We start from the raw sequence: 24,732 nt of genomic DNA on the forward strand, positions 1-24,732 counted from the left end.
AACAAATAATCCAATCAAGAAATGGGCAGAAGACATGAACAGACATTTCTGCAAAGAAGACATCTGGATGGCCAACAGACACATGAAAAAGTGCTCCATATCACTCAGCATCAGGGAAATACAAATCAAAACCGCAAAGAGATACCACCTCACACCAGTCAGAATGGCTAAAATTAACAAGTCAGGAAATGACAGATGCTGGTGAGGATGCGGAGAAAGGGGAACCCTCCTACACTGTTGGTGGGAATGCAAGCTGGTGCAATCACTCTGAAAAACAGCATGGTGGTTCCTCAAAAAGTTGAAAATAGAACTACCCTACGACCCAGCAATCGCACTACTGGGTATTTACCCTGAGGATACAAATGTAGTGATCCAAAGGAGCACGTGCATCTGAATGTTTATAGCAGCAATGTCCACATTAGCCAAACTATGGAAAGAACCTAAATGTCCATCAACAGATGATTGGATAAAGAAGATGTGGTATAGATATACAATGGAATACTATGCAGCCATCAAAAGAAATGAAATCTTGCCATTTGCAATGACATGGTTGGAACTAGAAGGTATTATGCTGAGCTAAATAAGTTAATCAGAGAAAGACAATTATATGATCTCTCTGATATGGGGAAGTTGAGAGGCAAGTAGGGGGTTTGGGGGGTAGGAAAGGAAAAAAATCAGGCAAGATGGGATAGGGAGACAAACCATAAGAAACTCTTAATCTCACAAAACAAACTGAGGGTTGTCAGGGGGAGTGGGGAGTGAGAGGGTAGTGGTGTTATGGACATTGGGAAGGTACATGCTATGGTGAGTGCTGTGAAGTGTGCAAACCTGGCGATTCACAGACCTGTACCCCTGGGGCTAATAAGACATTATATGTTGGGGTGCCTGGGTGGCTCAGTTGGTTAAAGCCTCTGCCTTTGGCTCAGGTCATGATCCCAGGGTCCTGGGATCGAGCCCCGCATCGGGCTCTCTGCTCAGTGGGGAGCCTGCTTCCTCCTCTATCTCTCTGCCTGCCTCTCTGCCTAGTTGTGATCTCTGTCAAATAAATAAATAAAATCTTTAAAAACAGAAGACATTATATGTTAATAAAAGATAAAAAATTTTAAAAAATGATGATACAACAAAATGGTTGTTAATTGATACTGATTAACCAAATTCAGTAAAATGGTCTTAAGTGTGTGTGTGTGTGTATATATATATATATATATATATATATATATATATGTTATACAAGGGACCTTAGAAATGACCTCATATATGCCAAATTGAATCTAAAAAAGTAAATATCTTACTAGGATATTCATTAAACATATAGTTTATAATAAAGTTTATACAGGCCCTTGGGTGATGTAATGTGCCAAATTGTGTCCCTACATGATATTGTGATTTTGGTCATCTGAATTTCTCATATATAATTTGGTTTTTGTCCACAGTTCCTGGTTTATAGCTTCCAAAACCCTTATAATTTCCTAAGCATGGAGAGTGATAAAAAGTGTCTTTTTTTATGTTAATATGGATTTGGGGAAGGTTCCCCAGTTGGAGGCTGGTGCAAATGGAGCCAAGTGATTACTGTGATTACAGGGTTGGAACTTGTAGTCCTCCTCTGGAGAGGGGAGGGGCCTACAGCCTGAATTAATCACCAAAGGTTAACAATTTAATCAATCTAGTCTAGTAATGAAGCCTCCATAAAAACCCAAAAGGGCATAGTTCAGAGTTCTTGGTTGGTGAACACATGATCTGGGGAGTGGCGTGCCTGGGGAGGGCATGGAACCTCAGCCTTTTCCCTATGCTTGCCCAGTGCATATTGTCTATCTGGATGTTCCTGAATTCCTTTTGTAACAAATCAGTAATCTAGTGAGTAAACAGATTTTCTGAGTTCTGTGAGCCATTCTAGCACATTAACCAAACCTAAGGAAGGGATCTGAGGAACCTCTGATTTATAGCCTGTCAGTCAGAAATACAGGTAATAACCTCAGCTTGCGATTGGCATCACTGGCTTGGCACATGGAGGGAGGAACCAGATTCTATGGCCAGGTAGTGTCAGAATTGAATTGAATCGTAGGACACCTTGCCATTGTCCGGAAAATTGCTTGTTGTTGGAGGGAAACACCCTTTCCCCCAGCATACTGGGATTAGTATCAGAGCCCCAAATTCCAATGTGGGAACCCTAAACCCCAAGACCTCAGAATGTGACTATTATTTGGAGATAAGGCCTTTAAAAGATTAAGTTAAAATGAGGCCATTGGGGTGAACTCTAGTCTGTCTACTAGAGGAAATTTGGACCCACAGAGACACCAGGGCTGGGGGTGCAGAGAAAATGTCATGTGAGGACACGGCAAGAAGGCAAGCCAAGGGATTTGCCAAACCTCCCAACACTTTGATCTCGGACTTCTAACCTCCACACTGTGTGAAAATAAATTCCTCTTTAGGTCAGGAGTCTGTTATTTTGTTATAGCATACCTAAGAAACTTAACAGGTGGCCTAAATATCATGGCTTAAGGAACTGTAACAGAACCCACAAATGTTTGCTATTGTCGGTTCCCACACACCTTCCATGCCTGCCATCCTTGAATTGGAGCCTCAGCAGCATCAAAGCCATCTTACAGAACAGAGTCCAAACTTTTCTATTTCTTGGCATTTTAAAATGGTGTAATGTTACTTCTGTTACAGAAACAGAATGTTAACATGAAAAAAAAATACCAGAAACAGGAAATAGTACAATGAACTTCCATATACCCTACACTCAGATTCAGTATTTGCCCTATATTTGCTTTAGCTCTTTCCACCTCCTTTTCCTTAGCTGTGTGTGTGTGTGTGTGTGTGTGTGTGTATTTTTTAGGCAACCAGTATTTTCCTATACCACATAACACACACGTTATGACTGTAATTTATGTATACTGGCATGCCATTGAATTCACATTAAGTAAAGAAATTGAATTGTGAGATAATTTATACTTTGAGTTCCAGACGACGCTACTCATTTCATCCCTTGTTTTATTCAAGGTACCAATCTAAAAATGTAATTTTGTTTCCAGGAAAACTGCTGAAGTTGGAAGACAAATGTTTTTCTACAGAGGTCATTTCATTTAAATGGGAAAAAAAAAAAGGAAAGAAAAAAAGTTGGAAAAATTGAATTCTCAGTTCATTGCAAGGATGGAGATTAACAAAAACTATATAGAATCTCAGGAAATACACATTATTTCAAAAACTATACATGTGGATCTTTAAAAAAGATCAAGAACCCACCCAAAAAATGTTAATTGATATGATCTCTTGGTAAAGCTAGTTTTATTTTCTCCTTTGTAATATACTGTATTTGCTAAACACTCCCCTATGAATGTTGTACTTTTGCAATCTGAAAAAAAAAGTAAAACGTACACTAAAATAAATCAAGCTGTCGTTCTATAAACATATTCTTTAAACATGGAGGTTAACCATCAGAAGTTAAAAGTGGTTAAGAGTGATTACTTCTGGAAAATGCAGTAAGAGAGAAGGTGAAGGCAAGAGACTGTGCTTTCCATTCTAAAACCTTTCAGACAATCCAATGTGTTATTCTAAAGATTAGACATTATGGTAAGCTTTTCACTTATTTAAAAAAAAAAAAAAAAAGCTAGCGGGAAGACTAATGGAAAAAAATACAAAAAGCAACTTCATTTTATTTCTTCTAAGAATGTGTAGGCCTTTGTGAAACCTACTAGTTATGATTACTAGCTTAGCCGTATGTAGTACATCATGTTCATTCACACTCCAGAATTCTAAGTACGTACGTATAAAATGCAACTGGATTTACAGAAGTAATTTCTTACCTACACTGAAGGCATATTTCAATTAAAAAAAAACATACAGAGTACAAACAAAAGTGCATTTATTTACAAAAATCACAATAATTACAGATAGTACAAATTGAGACAATCTCCCCTGTTGTGACAAGCTACCAGCTTTCACTTTCAAATGAGGGTTTTGTTATTTCAAGATAAGATACACATTCCGCGATCCACTGCCCTTATTTAGAATGCTTTTCTAAATAATTCCTGGGGCTGATTAGTGGTATGTACAGGGGTCATTTCCCTCAACTTTTATTTCCAGAACTACTATGTTCAAGTCCAACATAACTGGAATATAACGGGGTAGAGTGGCACTACTTTTTTTTCCCAACAGTAAATTCTGATTAGTCTTTAAATATTTACTTAGTGGTTTAGAACTGAAACTATGATTTTTGGCTTTAAAGTCCAGTGATTTTTATGGGTTGTACAATTCCACTATAGCCAGTATGACCTAGCCATTTATTACAGGCTTGCAACTGTTTAAGAAACAGAATTCCATAGTAATCTATTCTGTTCTGTTTGTTTTCTAGAAAGGGAGAGAGGTGGGAGGAGGGGCAGAGGGAGAGAGAATCTTAAGTAGACTCCATGCCCAGCACAAAACCTGAAGCAGGTCTGATCTCAAAACCCTGAAATAGTGACCTGAGCCAAAATCAAGAGTCCGACGCTGAACCAAGTCACCCAAGTGCCCCCATAGTATTCAATTCTGTATGAATTTTGTCTTTTGTGTGTTTAATCAGAGTCACTACTGCTGCTAGAGGAGTCTGTTGACATAACTTCTACATCATCTTCATTTTCTTTATTATGCCCCGGAGGTTCCAACAAAAAGTCATTACTGTGATTTGGTGGTAACATATTCATTGACATGTCATTTGACTGCCATGGATATTGTGGAGCAAGGACATCTGAAGAAAAGAAAGAAGAATATGTAATAATACTTCTACCAATAATTAATTTACTTCTTAATTACCCTTCCCCTCATGCACAGAATCTGAAGTAAATATTTTTTTAAGGCCAGGAATCAAAATGTACATTTGGCTAAATTAACGAAGATCAAAGTTATCATGGAAAAGCCTATTTTAATAACCAGAACCTGCATTTTATTTTTTTTAAAAATCATGCTTACATCTAAGTAACTTTATATATATATTTTTTTTTTATCTAAGTAACTTCAGAGTCAGTTGACCTAATTTTTCTTTTGTAAGACATTCACAATGACAAATCAAATGTTTCTTTTATATATATTAAGTCGTATATATTATTCTCTCTATATATTTTAAATAGCTAACATGTACTACACTATTACAAGTTAAACTGCTTAAGCTTTAAATCCATTCTTCTCCCCGGACCCTGAAAACATTTCTCCTCTGCCCGCAGCCACAATGTTAATCTTTGTCAGTAGAGGGCACTGGAGGGACTCTGCAAGGCGAATAGGACTAAGGGATCGGATGTTTCCCTTCTCACTCCTGTGGTAGCTTGCTCGCCCTCTAGCAAGTTTCAATAGTGTCTAAGTCTCACCATCACCCTAAAGGTGACTTCCCTGCAAGGATCCCTGGAACCCTAGTGGATAATTTCCTGCTTGCTGGCTCCAGCCTGTGAATACCTCATCTAACTTCTCTGCCATCCTGTGGGCCACAGCTACATCCTCTCAAAGGTGCCACAATATGAACAGCAGCCTGAGGATGGGGGTGGGAGAAACCTCTTCTCAGGGGGTCCTTTCTTTGGGTCATCTGCCTGGTCCTAAATGTAGTAGCTGCTCCCCACATCTGTTATTACTGTATTTTTAAAAAAGCAGTTCTCTTTACCCTTTAGTAGTGAGTATCCTGTTACTAATTAGTAATTCTTTAAACTTTCCTTGTTCATACTGCTGATGTGGTTTCTGCCTATTGACTAGACTATGACTGGCATATAATACGGAATAATAAAAATGAGAAAAATGCAGATATCTGGGGAACTAACACACAGTGAGTTCTCAGTTTGTACTTTAGATAGTTAAAAATGATGTTTACAAAGCATTCTTAACAACATAGGAACATCCTTACAATAAAATGTGAAGCAGAAAAGCATTATCCAGAGCATGTTTTTAACACTGTAAAAAATACAAGAAAAAATGAAATAGGTGTAATATTAAAAGTGATTGCTCAAACAAAACCCCAGTTTTTTGTTTTTTTATAATCTTCTAAATACTTTTTAAATGTTCTACCAAGCAAGTCACCTACAAAATGTAAAAGATGGGGAACATAAATATAAAAATAACACAAAACTATATGCAGAACTCTAGGAAGGCCAAAATTCAGAATGAACCAAGTCTCTCAGAAGTGCTATTTTATTTAGTTACTGAAAAACCCATAAAAAGCTATTATTCATTTTGTTAATTTGGGAGTTTTCCAGGAGTGGGTTCACTTTGTATTCTTTAAAACGAACATATGTGGGGACGCCTGGGTGGCTCAGTGGGTTAAAGCCTCTGCCTTCGGCTCAGGTCATGATCCCAGGGACTTGGGATCGAGCCCCGCATCGGGCTCTCTGCTCAGCAGGGAGCCTGCTTCCTCCTCTCTCTCTCTGCCTGCCTCTCTGCCTACTTGTGATCTGTCAAATAAATAAATAAAATCTTTAAAAAAAAAACAAAAAACGAACATATGTATTTCTTATTTTGTTTGTCCAGTATATTTCACAGTTTTATTTAAAAAGCTGTTTAAATTTTAATAAAAGAGAGAATTCCCGAGGAAAATAACCTATTAACAAATAAGAGAAAAGTCAATTTATTCTAATTTCATGAACTCCAGCTAGAATAGTTTTTACACTAGAGAGCGGGATAAATGGCAGAAAACCTGGCTATTAAAACGAGCTGGGTCTAGAACCTCAAACTTCTTCAACAGCCAGCTATTCCTTCATCATGTCTGCAGAACCTTGGTCTGTTTGAAAGCACTGTTCTGATTAACATTACCTGGCAATCTGCCTGCTGCAAGTGCATCCCCTGGTAAATGACCATTTACACCATTAGTGGAAGGATTGTTCATTTGACCCAATAATCCACTTCTCATCTCCAAATCAGTTGGGTATGGCCTCCGTGGGTCCCCTAAAAAAGACTGCTTTTAATTTAATCTTATGCAAAATAAGCATTAATACCATCTCTGAAGTACTTATTTTCCTTGACTCACTCTGAAAAACTCAAAATACCCATTTTCAGTAAGGTCATATTATCAACTGCTATTAAGAGCGTAATATATTAAATTTAAAAATACATGCATTTTGTCTTTGAATCTGTACAGTAATATATTATTCTCTATGCAAAAAAAAAAGTCTGTCATTTCAGCAATTCCAAATGACAAACTAAGAAAATTATAATGATCTTGATTCTTCTAACTTACCTACATTTCCAAGAAGAAAATAACAAATGATACATACACTGAGAGAATAAACAGATCATGATAATTTTTTTTTTTTTTTTTTTACAAGACAGGACTGGAATACTTATTTGAAGGACTGTATAAATTAAAACTTTTCCTAACCAACCTCTTTGATCTTGTCATTTAAAAACTAATTCCTAGAAATTTCCAGAGGAGGAGTATCAGGAGCCAATGTTCACTTCTAATCATGGGAGCATACCATTTTGTTTTGGGATGATGAAAACTTGGCAGATTTGGACCAACTTTTTGGTAATATTTCTTACTCACTCCATATCACTTACCCCCAAAACTGTAAGTTAACCATAGTGTTTTTAGTATAGTAAAATACCACCATCACGAATTACTGATGTTGAGATACTATTTCCCACTCCTCCCAGAAGACTGCTGCTCCACCTTAGGTCCCTGTCTTATAAATGTCTTATGTACTATCAATATATATTGCAGTTTTTTACTCTTTTTTACCCTTTCTAATAACTCCAGCTTTATCCAGTCCCATGTGTTTGTTGTTGGGTGCTCAGTGCTTCACCTTTATCACTGTACAGTTGGGACTGTCTTGATTCCAAGGCCAGAACACTTGATGAAATTCCAATGGTTCTAAAAAGTGGGCTTTCTGGCCAGCCTGGGTGTTACGGTCATATAAATATATAGCTTTAGAATCATCACGTATCATTTGTACTTAAAACATTAATTTATGATTTTTCTTTAAAAAGGACAGAAACAGAGGCCCCTGGGTGACTCGGCTGGTTAAGCAACTGCTTTCAACTCAAGTCATGATCTCAGGGTCCTGGGACTGAGTCCCACATGTGGCTGGCTTCTCCCTCTCCTCTCCACTTGTGCTCTCTCACTGTCTCTCTCACTCACTCTAATAAATAATACCATAAAAAAAAAAAAAGACACACAGTCCCTGTTGCAAAAGTTTTGTAGAAAACCAAACTAATAAAACCCATGACCCATATTATTTCTTATAAGATATTAAAGATATGAAAATATATAGCAGATGTTTCTAAGGATAAATACATTCTATGTTTAAATCATTCTATGTTTAAAATTACAGTCACCTAAAAATTTTTAAAACCAGTATGCCTAATAAAAAGAGAAGTATTTTACCTGGAACCCAGGTCAGTGGGGCACATACAGCATTACTTGCACTAATCCTATGTGCATACTTAATTATTTCTTCAGAGGAGATGGCACCTGAGAGAGTAAAGAGGAGAGAGTAACGTTAGTCCAGTAACTTAAAACTATATAAACGCATGTCTCATAGTCACACATCATACTTAATTTTAAATTATCTGAAAACAGGATAATCTGAGTTGCCCACCTTCCCCAATAATACCTAATAATATGTATATTGTTAAACTTAACATAAGATTTCGCAACTAAAGAACAAGACATCTAGAAAAAACAGCTAACAAAGTATCAAATTTGGGACATTAGCAGGACTAAATTCACTAATCTCAATTATTAACTACCATTAAATATTCTTACTGTTCTCAAAGCAACAATGAGTACAAATAAAAGAGGAAAGAGTGTTTTGTCTTCCAGTGACATCTAAGCTATTAAGTTAGAGCAGCAGTTCACACTATACCACTCAATCGTTGGCTTGATGTGACTCTACGATTATAAGTAGGCCTACATAGAAACATGTCCACAATATATTCATTAGATTAAAAAAAGTAAGTTGCTAAATAATATGTGTAGCATGACCCAGTTTTTGTTTTTGAATATGTACATATATGTATTTGTACTGTTATATTTGTGTTAAACATCTAAAAAAATAGACACACACAAACATGAACAGTAGTTATCTGAAACAGGAAAAGGAGAGGAGAGTTAGACAATTTTGAGATGACTAAAGGCAAATCATCTACAAACCATTAAAAACAAGTAACCAAAATTTTCACTCTAACTTTTAGTACCTAAACTCAAAAATCCAAAATGGAAGTCTTTTAAAGAGAGGAGGAGGACAGGAAAAGGCAGGCTGGGCGTCTGCACCATTACATGTGCACATGTCCCAAAGCACATCTAGTTCTGACTTCAGGACACTCTAGTCCCACCCCAGCTGCCCACTGCACATTCTCTTTCACTTTCTGTCCTGTCTTTTAAGATCCAACTCACATCCCACTTGCTTCCAGCTCACAGTTCTCTTCCCTTCTCCCAACAACTTTATAAACTCATTGTCTTTACTGCACATATGGACACACAGCCATAACTTGCCTTATATTATTGCTTCCTAGAGCCTGAAAAAGTTTGAAAACTTCCCAATAATACATAGCACAGTGCTAGCATCTAGCAGACACTTTATAATAAAAATTTATTGGAATCATTTCAATAGCAGCAAATGATTACCAATAATACTCTCATCTATTTCTTGAAACCAAAACTTGGACTTTTCAGAAAGTCATTCAATATTCCCAGAGTTCTTACCTTTTCTTGCTTTTTCTATTGATTTGAGTTTTTCTTTTGCTTGGTAAACAGCTGTTGCCTAATTTGAATATTAAAAAAGAAATATGGTTTACTCTTAACTATATCAAGTAGAATTTTTGCCTTAATTCACAAAATCATGAATCCCACAGAAACAAAATGCAAAAGCTGGAGATCCCCACAATTTATTTGCAATGGTCTGACACTGTTTGGGAATCATTTGTATCAGTTGGTTAATGAAGTAATAATGTATATTCATGAATCACTCTTCATCTACAAACTGTCAGAAACAATGTGTAGATTGGACTGTTTACTTTTTTTGGGGGGGGCTGTAACCAATTTTAATTAGCACCCCGCCACTCTTGTTTATTTTTTTTTAAGATTTTATTTATTTTTGAGAGAGAGCGAGCCCACGAGTGGGGCGAGGAGCAGAGAGAAAAGTGGACTTCCCGCTGAACAGGGAGCTTGATACGGGATTTGATCCCAGAACCCTGGGATCATGACCTGAGCTGAAAGGCAGTCGCTTAACTGACTGAGTCACCCAGGAGCCCCTAACATTTTTTTTCTTTATGCCTTCTATCAGACATGTATAAGAGATCCACACCATATACCAGTCCCAAAGCATCCTATTCTCACATTTAGTTCAAGGATAAAAATACCAAAATATTTTTTTCTCATTTACAAGACACATTCTTGGATTGATAGTCTTACTCATTTAGACATTACCATTACCTCTATGCTTAATGACTGTTATAATGAAAACACCCACAAGCCACCCCCCCAGTTACATTAAAGGGTAAAATGAAGTTACGTATACATCCTCAACTATAACACAGTGGTTAAGAGTATGGAGTCAGAGAAATAGGTTTAAGTTCCATCTCTCTACTTTTCACTCTTCCTGGGCAAGGTAACTATTAATTTAAAACCTCAGTTTCTTCATCTGTAAAATGGAATAATGGTACTAACCTAGCATGATTACTAAGGAGATTGAGAAAATCCATGTAACCTGCAAACAAGCACAAGGCCTGATGCACAAGTGATCAATAAATGTTAGTTGTTATTACCTAAATCATAAAATTCAGTCTTTTTACAGTTCTTGTGTTAACTATCTTTAACTTGTTAACAACATTTTTGGAAATCAAATTTAAAGAATAAAATCTGAAATGCAGAAGAAAAAGACCACTTTTTGCAATGATATTCTTCAAAGCATTATTTATAACAGAAAGTTGGAAAGCTAAACAAAGAGGATACAACATAAGAAAAATGCTTAAGTTTTAAAAATAAGGGGCACCTGCATGGCTCAGTGGGTTAAGCCTCTGCCTTCCTAGGATCGAGCCCCGCATCAGGCTTTCTGCTTGGTGGGGAGCCTGCTTCCCCCTCTCTCTCTGCCTGCTCTGCCTACTTGTGATCTTTCTCTCTCTGTCAAATAAATAAATAGAATCTTTAAAAAATACTTTATTAAAAAAATTAAAAAAATAGTAATAGAAATCCACTTAATATCCTACTAATTATGAGATAAAAAAATGAAAACGTCTGGGAAAAAAATCACTATGTTGTAACCTGAAACTATGTAATATTGTGTGTCAACCAGACTTCAATTTAAGAATCAATTATAAGCCTACTGGAAAATTAAAAAAAAAAAAAAAAGTCTGAGACTGAAATAAAATGCACAAAAGACTAATGGCAATCTGAATAGAGGGACTAACACAATTTTTTTCTCTTCCTTCTACCTCTCTTTATTTTCTTAAATCTTTTAGTAAGTATTACTTTCCTAATGGAAAATAGATTTCATTACATATTTTTTTAAAAAGCATTTACTTGGCGTCATTTCTTCAGCAGGAGTGGTTAATTTACCCTGAACCACTCAGGTTTCTATTTACTGGAGTCTGTTTTGACACATTTTGAAGATTGATCAGGGATAAAGATTCCAACAATGTCTGGTCCATATGAGAATCAAACTCAGCTGTTTCTGCAATACCACCATATAACAATTACATTGGTTAGTATTTACTGAAATAACTGGGCAAATAATAGCAAAGAAATTGTTTTCAAACAATAGCCAAGAAGAAGAAAAACAAAAAACCAGATCCCACTTAGAGTAGCAGACTAAATTAATATAAATTTTAATCCATTTATAAAAATGATACATATTTATACTGATTTAAAAATATTTTTAAAACTGAAGATTTAGACTACTAATAACTGAAAACTTCTAATAGGACAGGATAAAAGTAAACTTCCCAGTTCTATTAATTCAATCCTGTGAAATCTTTAAATAATGAAAATATGGTTCAAAAACAATGCAGACATCTGAAAACATTAAGTAAAATAGGGAATGACAATGGCCCTTCATTTAACCAAAGTGACAAGCTGTCACTTTTAGACTTAGAAAGTCAAGTTTTCTGCCACTTCAAAATACTTGAAGATTTTTTTTTCGGAAATAGATTAATATCATTTTTTACCTTATCTTCTATCAACTTACCAGTATTTGTTCTGCTTCCTTGAGCTGTTTTTGTAGTTGCTGAATATCACTGTCTCTCTTCTCCACTTCCTTTTCTAAAACTTGCATTTCATGATGGATTTTTCCCTGATTGAGTGCCAATTTCATCAGTTCTTGAAATTCCCCATCTCTGTGAATTAACAACTCCAGGACCTGTCAGATAACAGCTGATTAAGGCAGACAGCAGAATACTGAAAAGTGACATTCCAATGAAGCAAATAACTCATATATGAATTGGTTAGGCTATAAAATTTTAACACCCTCAAAGTATCATCCAATCAATGTTAAGAATAAAAATAACCTATGATTATTTTGGAAAACAGATTAATATCAAGACTTTCTACTTTTTCTAATTATATGCTATTCTTTCATAAAAAACAAGTCTTCAGAAGTACCAATATGCCAAAATGAGGTTTATTCACTTCCCAGGTTAAGAAAAAATTTTAAAGTTTATCCTTAAAAATATAACATAATGGAGGTTCCCCCAAAATCTGGTACTTCAGATAATTTTAATTGACACGAAGAACTTTAAAAAAATTTCTAAAAACTAAACAGTCTGATTAAAAATGGGCAAAGAAACTGAATCGACATTTTTCCAAAGACATACAAATGACCAAAAGTACATGATAAAGTGCTCAACATCACTAATCATCAGGGAAATGCAAATCAAAACCACAACTGGATATCACCTCACACCAGTTACAAAGGCTGTAATCAAAAAACAAGAGAGAAGAGTTGGTGTTGTAAAAGATATGGAGAAAAGAGAACCCCTGTGCACTGACGGTGGGATGTTAACTGGTGCAACCACTATGGAAAACAGTATGGAAATTACTTAAAAAGTTAAAAATAGAACTACCATAGGATTTGGCAATTCCACTTCTGGGCACTTATCTGAAGAAAATGAAATTATTATCTCAGAAAGTTATGGGCACCTTCATGTTCATTGCAGCATTATTTACAATAGCCAGAACATGAAAGCAAACTAACCATCTATCAATATATGAATGGAGGGGCGCCTGGGTGGCTCAGTGGGTTAAGAGCATTTCCAAAAATAGTAAATAAATTTTCAAATGGGCACATCCCATTAATATTTAATAGTTTCAATGAAAACTAAACAGGAATTTACGGTACTAAATATGAGGTTTAATTTTGTCCTGGGGTGGTGATAATAACCACTCATTAATAAGCTCTTCCTATCTGTACTTAACACGCAGTATCATAAATCCTCATAACAACATTATGTGACAAGGTACTGTTGTTTTTTAAGAACAGAACTGCTAGTCCTTACAAAGTGTAAGAAAGGTTAGTGCTGATTAGGCAGGTCTTAGTTATGAACTACTGAATAATCAGTATGCCTACAAAGCATATAAAATAAATGCCTAGGAAATAAAGTCAAAACTTGTATTCATTTTTCTCATTTTGTAACAAATTCTTTTTTGTTTTTTAAGATTTTATTTATTTATTTGACAGACAGAGATCACAGTAGGCAGAGAGGCAGGCAGAGAGAGGAGGAAGCAGGCTCCCTGCTGAGCAGAGAGCCCGATGTGGGGCTCGATCCCAGGACCCTGGGATCATGACCTGAGCCAAAGGCAGAGGCTTTAACCCACTGAGCCACCCAGGCGCCCCTCATTCTGTAATAAATTCTTATTTAATTTCACAGGTATTTATCAATAAAGTATCTGAGGCTAGCATTCCCCTATTAACATATTTCTCTATAAGCTTCTTCTAAAAACAAAATAAGCAACATACATAAAACAACTTTTATATCCCTAAAATTACCAACTTTTACTACTTATAGCCTTATCTAATTCCCTCTCACCACCTGAGGGGATTAATCTTTGAAGAAGACAAGTTTTGAAGATTATTTGTCAGAGAGAGAGAGAGAGAGAGAGCGCACAAGCAGGAGGAAGCAGACAGAGAGAGAAGGCGGCTCCCTGGTGAGCAAGGAGCCCGACATGGGACTCAAGCCCAGGACTGAGGGATCATGACCTGAGCTGAAGGCAGATGCTCAACTGACTGAGACACCCAGGTGTCCCTGAAGAAAACAAGTTTTATGATTCTTCTCTATTGACAGTCAATCAAATTCCTCTGCCCTCAAAACATATCCCAAGATAAAACTAAGATAATGATGGGGCACAGAGCTGTCTCGTATCATTAAAAAGGTTAATCCTTCCCAGATGTTTTCTTTTTAAGTTGTTCAAAATTATGGTAAAAAACACATAAAATGACATTTACCCTCTTTAACAAGTTTTTGGATCAGAAAATAAAATCTGCTCACTGCAGAAAATTACAAAACACAGAAAGGAATAAAGAAAATAAAAACTTGTAAACTTAACATCCACAAAATAATTTCTATTAACAATTGCATGTTCTTTTTTTTTAATATTTTATTTTTTATAAGCATATAATATATTTTAATCCCCAGGGGTACAGGTCTGTGAATCGCCAGGTTTACATACTTCACAGCACTCACCATAGCACATACCCTCCCCAATGTCCATAACCCCACCCCCCCAACTCCCTTCCCCTCATCAACCCTCAGTTTGTTTTGTGAGATTAAGAGTCACTTATGGTTTGTCTCCCTCCCAATCCCATCTTGTTTCATTTACTCTTCTCCTACCCCCTTAACCCCCCATGTTGCATCTCCTCTCCCTCATATCAGAGAGATCATATGATAGTTGTCTTTCTCCGATTGACTTATTTCGCTAAGCATGATACCCTCTAGTTCCATCCACGTCGTCAATTGTATGCTCTTTTATTTCCATTAATTTTCAAGTTGCATTAGGGGAAACAAGCCTATAATTAAAGATTAGCTTATGAAAGCATCAACTTTTTTTCTTTCAAATATTGTTTTAATCTCTGTTTAACAAGCTTTGTTGGTTAATTCAAAGGACAAAAATGAGTAAATGTGTAACTAGAACTATAAGAGAAAATAATACGGCTAAACCCTTAGACAATTCTTTTCTTCTTTTTTTTTTAAGCTATCCTAAATTGTTTTTTTATTAATTATTTTTATTAACATATAATGTATTATTTGCCCCAGGGGTACAGGTCTATGAATCGTCAGGCTTACACATTTCACAGCACTCACCATCCCACATACCCTCCCCAATGTCCATAATCCAACCAACTATTTTCTTTTTAAGCAGTGTTACCTAATATAAGTGATTCAAGGAAAATATCAATTTAAAAGTTGTAATTAATAATTTAACATATTCCAATCTTCCTGTCTCACACAAAGTAAATGTAAATAGGGAAACTGCAGAAATTATGGGGATTTCTTGTTTGTAATTTAAAAAGAAGCCACTTACCTGGTTTTCCTCATCAGGTGGCAACAACTTTTGGTTTCTTGAAATTGCTAACATTTCTATAAGTTCTCTAAAAAAGAAAAACAAAAAACCGAAACAACTTTGCAAAATAAATACAATAGAAGCTTTATCAACTGATCTCTACCTAACTGACTTGCTGGATTCATGGTACCCACAGCATGCGGAGTATTCACAGTCCCTGCCCCACTGTGACTTGGGCTCTCACCAGCAAGACTCAATTGTGTTTGTTACCAGATCCATTTATGCAAGTTTAACCTATTACTATAATTACATAAATTAATATCCAGTATATAAATACCAATGAAATATGACTGTCAATAGAAAAGAGTTGTTTAAATAAAACACCCACTTACACTGGGTGGAGTTAGGGAAGGCTTCTCTGAGTGAGAAAAGTCAGCCACAAAGAAGAATGCTTGTAAAAGACATAGTTCAGGGGTCCAAAGATGGGTCTGAGAGGTGTGGTCAGAATACAGTAGGTACTGGGAACCAAGATACAAAAATGAGGACATGGTTAGGGAGGGAGAGACCAGATCGTGTTAGGGCTTTTTAGGTCACAGCAAAGGACCAGTATTTCACTCCAGGTACAGTGAAAAATGACCAAATATTTTAAACAGGGAAATGACATGAACTGATTTATGTTTTTAAGCAACCTGATAAGCTATCTGGAGAACGGATTTTAAGAGGGCTAGAATGGAAATCAAGTTAAGCAGCTTCTGTAGTATTCCAGGCAAAAATGACATTGGCTTTGATGAAGTCCTAGCCACTAAGATGTAGCAATAGTAATGCAAACAGGTAAAACGTGTACAGATTCAGAATATACTCTGGGGGGTGCCTGGGTGGCTTAGTAGTTGGGCATCTGCCATAGGCTTGGTCCTGATCCCTGCGATAGAGCCCCAAGTAGGGCTCCCTCTCAGTGGGAAGCCTGCTTCTCCCTCTCTCATTCTCCTTGCTAGTATTCCCTCTCTCACTCTTTCTCTGTCAAATAAAGAAATCAAATCTTAAAAAAAAAAAAATATATATATATACACACACACACACACACACACACACACAAACACACACACACACACACGTATGTATGTGTATGTGTATATATATTGGAGGTAGAGCTGATAGGACTTGCTGATGGATTAACAGACATTTTATGAAGACAGCATGTTAGATTAACCTTTTTCTTTACCCCATAGATGAGATATAAACAGCTGAGAACCTAGAGTCTACACAAAGGCTTGTTTCAGCGGTGGGAGTGGTGGGGATGGGAAGTATGGTGGGAGATGTGGAATGAGCCTTTTTCCGCTTTTCTTGCAAGTATGGGAGTATGTATCCACAGAAAACCTTAGAAGAGCTGGCCTTAGGTACAGGAGTACAGTGGGAAGGAAAAAGCTGCAAGACTTAGTGCTGTTCAGTAGCAGTCTAGAACAAAGTGGAAACCTCTGTCCTCCCCAATGGTAAAAAGAGACTGAAGGAACCCATGAGCCCACTCTCTGGTTACAGGTGTGGGAGATAGAGCCCTGTCTTGCTACAGAAGAAGCTGTACTCCTGGCATATCAAATTAGGATCCACTCACAATTCCCCACAGAAATATAATTTACTTGGAGGTTAGATCCCATATTATTAGTGGTATACTACACTTCAGGTAAATTATAGATAAACAGATTAATAGGCTGGTGTGGAAACCTCAAGACTCCTATCAATATGGTTTCTGAAGGACAATTGAGTTCTGAGTCACAAATATGTTAACAAAAACTTGTAGTGGGGCGCCTGGGTGGCTCAGTCGTTAAGCTTCTGCCTTTGGCTCAGGTCATGATCCCAGGGTCCTGGGATCGAGCCCCTGGGCTCTCTGCTCAGCGGGTAACCTGCTTCTCCCTCTCCCTCTGCTGCTCCCCTACTGGTGTTCCCTCTCTCGCTGTGTCTCTGTCAAATAAATAAAATAAAATCTTTAAAAAAAGAAAAGAAAAACTTGTAGGCTATAATTTGTGTTTCTCTTTTTAAAAATTCCTCCAAAGATTACCTCATTCTATCATATTTTACAAAGTAATAAATATACTGAAAAGCTATATAATCAAGTAACAGCAAAAAATATATCCTAAATTTCAAACGCGCTATTTTTTTTTTTTTAAAGATTTTATTTATTTATTTGACAGAGAGAGATCACAAGTAGACAGAGAGGCAGAGAGAGAGAGAGGGAAGCAGGCTCCCTGCCGAGCAGAGAGCCCGATGTGGGACTCGATCCCAGGAACCTGAGATCATGACCTGAGCCGAAGGCAGCGGCTTAACCCACTGAGCCACCCAGGCGCCCTCAAACGCGCTATTTTTTAAAGTTAACAGGTTACATTAGTTTTTCTTTCCAATTTTTCATAAAAAAATGCAAACAAGAGAAAAATTTCATTAAGAAGATAATGACACATTTCACAGATCACAGAAGCAGTATATGTAGCTATATCTGATTGCTAATATAATGGGATTTTTTTGAAAGCCAATCACACTGGAATAGCCTCATTCTGTGAAGTCTCAATGAGTCTCGGGGCAAACCACAAAGTGACATCTCTCCCACTACCACCAACAACCATCTCCAGGGTCACAAAAGAGATAAATTTTCACTCATTTCTGTCACCCAGTCTTTCTTTAGAGATGAACAAATAAAATAATATGTCAGATTAAGTCATGAGAAAATCAGAGGAAAAGAAAAGCAAACTTTTATTTTTTTATTTTTTTTAAAGATTTCATTTATTTATTTGACGGACAGAGATCACAAGTAGGCAAAGGCAGGCAGAGAGAGAGAGGAGGAAAGCAGGCTCCCCACTGAGCAGAGAGCCCGATGCGGGGCTCGATCCCAGGACCCTGGGATCATGACCTGAGCCGAAGATAGAGGCTTTAACCCATTGAGCCACCCAGGCGCCCCAAAAAACAAACTTTTAAAGTAACGGTTATTACCAAGCTGCAAGGACCCCAAGAAAGAAGAAGCTTATCTCTAGTTTGTCAACAGATTCAGTGAGGACTGCAAATCAATGACAAATCAAAGTGTTTTTAGCATTCCTGGGAAAAGGGCAATGGAACTACAGCTACGTTTAGAGAAAGCAAAAGAGAACTCAGCACCTCTAATCATGCACAGCTAGAAAGCTGAGGTGGGAAAGTTTCAGAAACAGATTCTTGATACATTTCATCAAACAGAAAACCCTATACTCGGGAATTAAGGAAACAATCAAAAGAGGGGGAGAGATAAACCCATCAATTTACAAGACAATTTCAATTTGGTCTCAAATTTTACACAATTGATAAATTACTTATTTATGTTATCTCAAGTGGAAGAGTGCATGACGATCATGTATATGTACTCTTGTTGGTACCAAGAGCGTCAAGAAAGCACTTCGGGTATACAGAGCTATAGCCAAATAATCCAGAGGCAAGATCTTAAGACTGACTACCAAGCTGTCCAATGTCAGAAGAAATTTTCAAAGACCTTTACCCTGTATGCCTAGGTTCAAAAAGTTTCCGAACTTGATGAATATGAAATATATACCAGGTCGCAAAACAGACAAATTATGTTACTGCATGTAAACTCAGAAAAGAAATGAATTTACTGGGCTCCAGAGTAGAAGGCTGAGAAGTAATAGTTCATTGAATATACTAAGACAAAGATTTGAAATTCAAAGACCAAGATTCACTCAGAACAAAAGGCAGCAGCCACTACTTCCCAAAGGGGGTGTCACTTCTTCAGAAGTAAACATTATTTACGGAAAAGTGACACACTAGACTAGACATTTGGACTGTATCTCACTGAGCATCAGGAACCTACCAAATCTTTTAAAGCAGAAAAAAAAGTGACATAAGATGCTTTTAAAAAAAGATAGCTCTGCTGTGGCCATATAGAAAGCACAGAAGCATAAAGCCAAGTGAAACTTGTAGGGAGGCTGCATCAAAAGATAGGACGGTGGGGATGGGAACAATAGGTCCAATCTGAGCAACCTTTTAGGAGGAAGAATCAAAACAATTTCAGCATCCAAGTGAATGTGACAGAGTTAAAGAAGGCTTCAACTTGACAAACTACCACGAACGATGGCAGAATGAGGGGAGTGACATCCAACTTCTATCTCTTCCATACTCGCTGAACTCCAGCCACCCCAAACTTGCAACTGCACCAAGTCGCGAGTGCTCGTGCCTCCAGGCGTTTGCACCTGCTATTCCAACTACCTGCCACCTACAGAATGCGGTGAACTCCTTCTTCCCATGCAGTCCTTTCTCCGGGAAGCCTGCCCTGACTACAACTGAGACGGGAACCTATAGTCCTCGAGTTTCAGTAACCCGGAGCGCACACCTCTGTTAAGAACAGGCTCCGCACCATGGTGTCTGTTTACGGCTGTCCCTTCTCCTTGACAATGGGCTGCTCTGTGTCCGCAACTAGTCTCCCCCTCACTACCGTCTCCCAGCGTTTGGGACCCGGGGGAGGGGGGTCCTTAAACGTCTGTCAAGAGTCCGTGGACGAAAGTACTCACACCTGGCGACCTCTAAGGTCCGCTACGGTTCTGACGACGTCGGGGTTCCAGCGTCACTCATTTCTAAAATGTCCCCTAAGGAAGGGAGGGGGGTGCCGTCTCGGAGTGACGGAGGGCTGCGGACGCCAAGTCCACGATACTCGCTCACCGTCTTTGGGAGCGCGGCCTCCCCGCGGAGCCCCAGAAACGAACCCACCCTGCCACCCAGGGCGGCAGATCCACAGTCAGTCCTCCCGGCCCAGCCCAGTCAGGCCCTCAGACCGACGGCATTACCTCGACAAGACCTCCAGATCTTCCAGCGCAGACAGCAGTCGCTCTCGCGTGCTGTTACCGCCCGCCGCTCCAGAACCGCCCCCCGGCCGCTCTTTCTCCTTCTCTCCACTTGAAGACGCCGCCATGCTCTCCACAGGCCCGCGGCCGGAGACTGCGCAGCTGAGTCCCTACGAAGAGAGGCGGGCTCCGGAGGCGGAAGTAAGGGTCACCGAGGCGGGGCGGGGTAAGGTGGGGTGGTGGTGGTGGTGGTAAAGAGGCCAGGGCTACAGCGCCACCTATGCACCTGGAGATGCACTGCGGGCGGCGGCGCCATCTGATGGGTCACAGAGGGAAAGTTCTCAGGTCCAACCCAGGCAGGAGAGCCAGAAAACAAACGCAGAAGGCGGTCAGGTTGCCTTGTGCCTTATGGTTTTCAAGTAGGAATGGGAGATTCAACGGATCTTAAGCATTTGAGGAAATTGCATAATGACCCACATCTCCTATTAGTTTCTTTGTGAAATGGGCTGGCCTCAGCATTAACCTACATCTTTCGTCTGCATCTCTATAATGCTAACCCCACCTTCCTGTTAGGCCTCTCCTAGAGGTTGTAAGCACCCTATGACAGGAGCCATAATTTGTCTTTTTTTTTTCTTTATTGTAGTAAAATATACATAACATAAAATTGACCATGTTAATCATATTTAAGTGTACAATTCAGTGATACTAAGTTCATTCATGTGGTTATGCTACTATGACCACCACCTATAACCTTACCATCCATAACCTCTTTCCATCTTGCAAAACTGTAACTCTGTGCCATAACAACTCCCCATTCCTTCCTACCCCAGCCTCTAACAGCCACCATTCTACTTTCCCTCTCTCTCTGAATTTGACTACTCTAGGGACCTCAAATAAATGAAATGATACAGCATTTGTCTTTTGGGGATTGCCTTATTTCACTTAGTGAATGTCTTCCACTTTCATCCCTGCTTTAGCATGTGTCAGTATTTCCTTCTTTTTCAAGGCTGAATAATATTCCCTTATATGTAGATAGCACATTTTGCTTATCCTTTCAGACACTTGGGTTACTTCTACATTCTCATAATCCATCTTTATAATTGTATCTCTCCCAACAAAGTGTTTTGTTCATTGATTGAGTTCAACTCACTGTTGAATGAGTCAAGATAACATGTAAGTGGTAGTTTATGAAAATGGTTTAAATAATCAATATAACATAGATTCCAAATTAAAGCCAAAACTCGACCTTAGCTCACTTTTCCTGGAGAGAACACTATAGTTGGGGACTTTCCCTACCAGGAAAACTCAAAGTTGCAACAGTATGGGGAATGTGGGTTCTGTATCAGGTTAGGGTGTGAGATTTTAAAAGACAAGATGGAAAGATGTCACCTACAGAACAGCTGGGATTAAGGCAGGAGTACCTGTATCCATCATTCCATCATCCTGTCCTCAGGCCTGTTCTTTTGGAAATGCTGAGCCTTCTTCCTGCTGGGCACCCAGACTTGAGGATTTTCTTGGGGACTCATGCTAAAAAAAAAAAAAAAAAAAAGCCATTCATAGCAACTGCTGTATAATACAGAATGCTGATTTATTCACTTACAAGGAAAAGTAATAATGCCAAACACAATTTTACTTACAGACAAATTATACAGGAAGAAAAATATCACCAGAATGTTGCTTGGTAAATTTGGATTTGAAAAAATGAAGATAGATAAAAAAATTAACCAATGCAACCATCATCAGTATTTGTATCTCCATAGCGTAGGGGTGTTTGTATCAAAGAAATTTTGTGCTCATAGGTCAGTGTTCTTCTTCCCCAGACAGTGCAAGAGACCTAAGGACACCTTTTCTTTGCCAACCATCCCCTACTTCTGCTCTTGGCTAACCCCTTCTCTGAATATAGTCAATTGTTAGACAATGGAATATGTTAGATTTAAGCTTCCTAATGACATTTGTATTCTAAACATGCCTCTCAGTAGCTCTGGTCAATAATTTCTCATGTTAAGTTTCAGAGGGCCTTAGCTCTTGAAGTCTGTGTTGGTTTTGTTTACTCAGTTCTCACAGGTTGATCTTGGGTCATGATTCTGGTGGGAGGAGGGGAGATATCCTATTAGTGTAGCTTCCACATAAAAATTCTGGGAGGACTCTCATCAGTTAAAAATGACCAATTATAGTCCTACTTTACAGGCATGGATGGTCAGTAGGTGGACAGTATATGTGTGTTGTGAACTCCAGTCCTCCTCAGATTTACTACAAAATCATATGCACATTGAACATTGTCCACAGACTGAAAAGTAACAGCATTTTCTACAAGTATACTCTTTTGCAAACTGAAGATTCTGGTGTGATAAAGAAAATATGAATTATTTTATAGATATTATAATTAATATGAATATTATATGTTTTAATAGTATTTAGATAACTAATTCATAGTAATTCTGAATGTTGTTTCTCAATCTATAGATTCAAAAGGGTAAGAACTACCTTCTTGTGAAATATTATGTATTTAACACACCAAGCCCTGGTCTAAGCATTTTTTAAAAAATGAACTCAATTAATTTTCACAACAGCTTCTGGAGGGAAGTACTGTTACCGTCTTTACATTGCAGATGTTGAAGTTGAGAAAGCAGAGAAATTCAGAGACTTGCCTGAAATCATACAGCTAATAAGTGGCAAAGCTGGGATCTGAACACAGAATCTGGCCCCAGGGTCTATGCTCTCAGCCACTGGTTATCCTCCCTTTTAATTATTATTATTTTTTTTTACAAACTTTATTTAACACTTCATGAAGTGGACAGTCTTCTTTTGGAGAACTGCCTGTCTTTCTTTTTAAAGAAAGAGGAGTCTTCATACATTGGAAAGGGTTGGGAACCTCTGGTCTAAAATGCAAGCACTTGCGAATGCACAGTTTGGGATTTTGAGTAAAAAGCATCTATAAACATTTGGTGTGGAGGTTTGAGTATGCAGCAGGAAATTCAACCGGCCTATCCCTAAAAGTCTGCAGAACAGGGTGGCTACATATATTATGTGTATTTTTATACATTATTTTTCATTTTTATCAAGCAATCTATATATAAATTTTAAAAGTCAAATGTCGCTCAGAAGCTACCAAAAAACAAAAAGCTCTCGGTCACACCTCCTCAACCCCCATATCCTGTGACATCCTGCTCTCCCTGTGGCAGCTTCTCTGCACATTCTAAACTGTTTCTTCTATGCTTTGTTTCCCTATTTTAAAGTAATTGGCATGTTTTCTATATCTCTATTCAACTCTTTGAGAAATTTCTTTCCTGTTATGTTGAATAAGGAGTTCATCTCTCCTTCATGCCCCATTCCCCTTCTTCTTGCCTCTCAATGGATAGAATCCAGTTTTTTGTTAAATCAATAGTCCATTCTTTCCTTGCTGCACTATTATTTATATATAACTATGTAACTATTATTTATTTATCTCAAATAAATTTGAAAAATAAATGGAGAAGAACAGAAAATGTCTTGGACATCAAAGCACATTGCACTGACTTGTGCAAACTTGTCAGTTACATATTTATATGTGTCTGTACTGAGTCAAATATAAAGTATATATTTTTACTGTGGATTGAAAAAGTTTGCAAGCATCGGAGAGTAAGGAGGATACCAACCCTACCTCTTAGAAAAACAGCTCCTTCCATCTAAGGCTCCCAAAGGGAGAATCTGTATAAATTTTGTACTGGGGACAGAAAGTTAAAGCAAACATACACAAATAAAGTGTATGTTGAGATGATTCTCTGGGATGCATTGCATAGACGGACAATGTTGTGATTTAAATTGTGCGCCCTCAAAATTCATGTAATGAAGCCCTCATACCCCAGTACCTCCAAATGTAACTGCATTTGGAGATAGGGCATTCAAAGTGATTAAGTTAAAATGAGGCTGTTAGGGTCGTCCTGGTCTAATCTGATCGGTGTTTTTACAGAAATATGTGAAGACAGCCAGAAGGTGACCTTCTGTAAGCCAACGAGACAAACCTCAGAAGAAACCAAACCAAACCTTGGACTTCCCACCTCCAAAACTGTGAGAAAATAAACGTCTGTTGTTTAAGCGAGTCTGGGGTATCTTGTTATAAGAACCTTAACAGACTAACGCAGAGAGGTTGCAAATCAATGGGCATCTGAAGATTTCTAAACAATGCCTTGCATATACCTTTGACCTCCCTGCCTTTATTTTTATTTGTCCCTTGGCTAGAGCACACATTGGGCTACACAAGCTGCAGATGGCTGTACGGGAGACTGTGCGTCCTTGTTCAGACCCTCTCCACTGCCCTCGACACGATTTCTCGCTATTTCCTCTTTCTCCAAACCTTCAACACTTCCTTCCCCTAGATTCCCACTCTCAACTTAGGACCTTGAATTCTAACTCACTGAGAAAGAGGAGAAACCTGAACACCCACACATTGCAGCCACCACAAGTGCCTGGCCACCAGCATTGTTCCCCTCTGCCCTGCAGCTGGACCAG

General features: G+C 38.1%; 1 protein-coding gene and 1 long non-coding RNA gene across 3 annotated transcripts in view; both read right to left on the reverse strand.

Moving 5' to 3' along the window:
* Nucleotides 1-4,456: 4,456 nt before the first annotated feature.
* Nucleotides 4,457-20,424, reverse strand: MED4 (mediator complex subunit 4). 2 transcript variants are annotated; one of them, XM_032874029.1, is made up of 7 exons: nucleotides 20,248-20,424; nucleotides 15,464-15,530; nucleotides 12,135-12,305; nucleotides 9,656-9,713; nucleotides 8,336-8,422; nucleotides 6,766-6,897; nucleotides 4,457-4,726 (listed from the first exon to the last, which is right to left on the reverse strand). In XM_032874029.1, the coding sequence occupies exons 1-7, from the start codon at nucleotides 20,370-20,372 to the stop codon at nucleotides 4,554-4,556; spliced, it is 813 nt and encodes a 270-aa protein (XP_032729920.1). In that variant the 5' UTR covers nucleotides 20,373-20,424; the 3' UTR covers nucleotides 4,457-4,553. The 2 variants fall into 2 exon arrangements, with proteins under 2 accessions (XP_032729920.1, XP_032729921.1); XM_032874030.1 differs by lacking the exon at nucleotides 20,248-20,424 and adding an exon at nucleotides 15,835-16,413.
* Nucleotides 20,425-21,398: 974 nt separating this feature from the next.
* The window catches only part of LOC116877349, a 29,334-nt gene continuing 26,000 nt past the window's right edge, over nucleotides 21,399-24,732 (reverse strand). The window contains exon 3 of the long non-coding RNA XR_004384614.1: nucleotides 21,399-21,771. This is a non-coding gene — a long non-coding RNA (uncharacterized LOC116877349). The remainder of the gene's footprint in view (nucleotides 21,772-24,732) is intronic.

The sequence above is a fragment of the Lontra canadensis genome, unplaced genomic scaffold (assembly GCF_010015895.1).
Source record: "Lontra canadensis isolate GAN:19392208 unplaced genomic scaffold, GSC_riverotter_1.0 scaffold51, whole genome shotgun sequence".
Taxonomy (NCBI): domain Eukaryota; kingdom Metazoa; phylum Chordata; class Mammalia; order Carnivora; family Mustelidae; genus Lontra; species Lontra canadensis.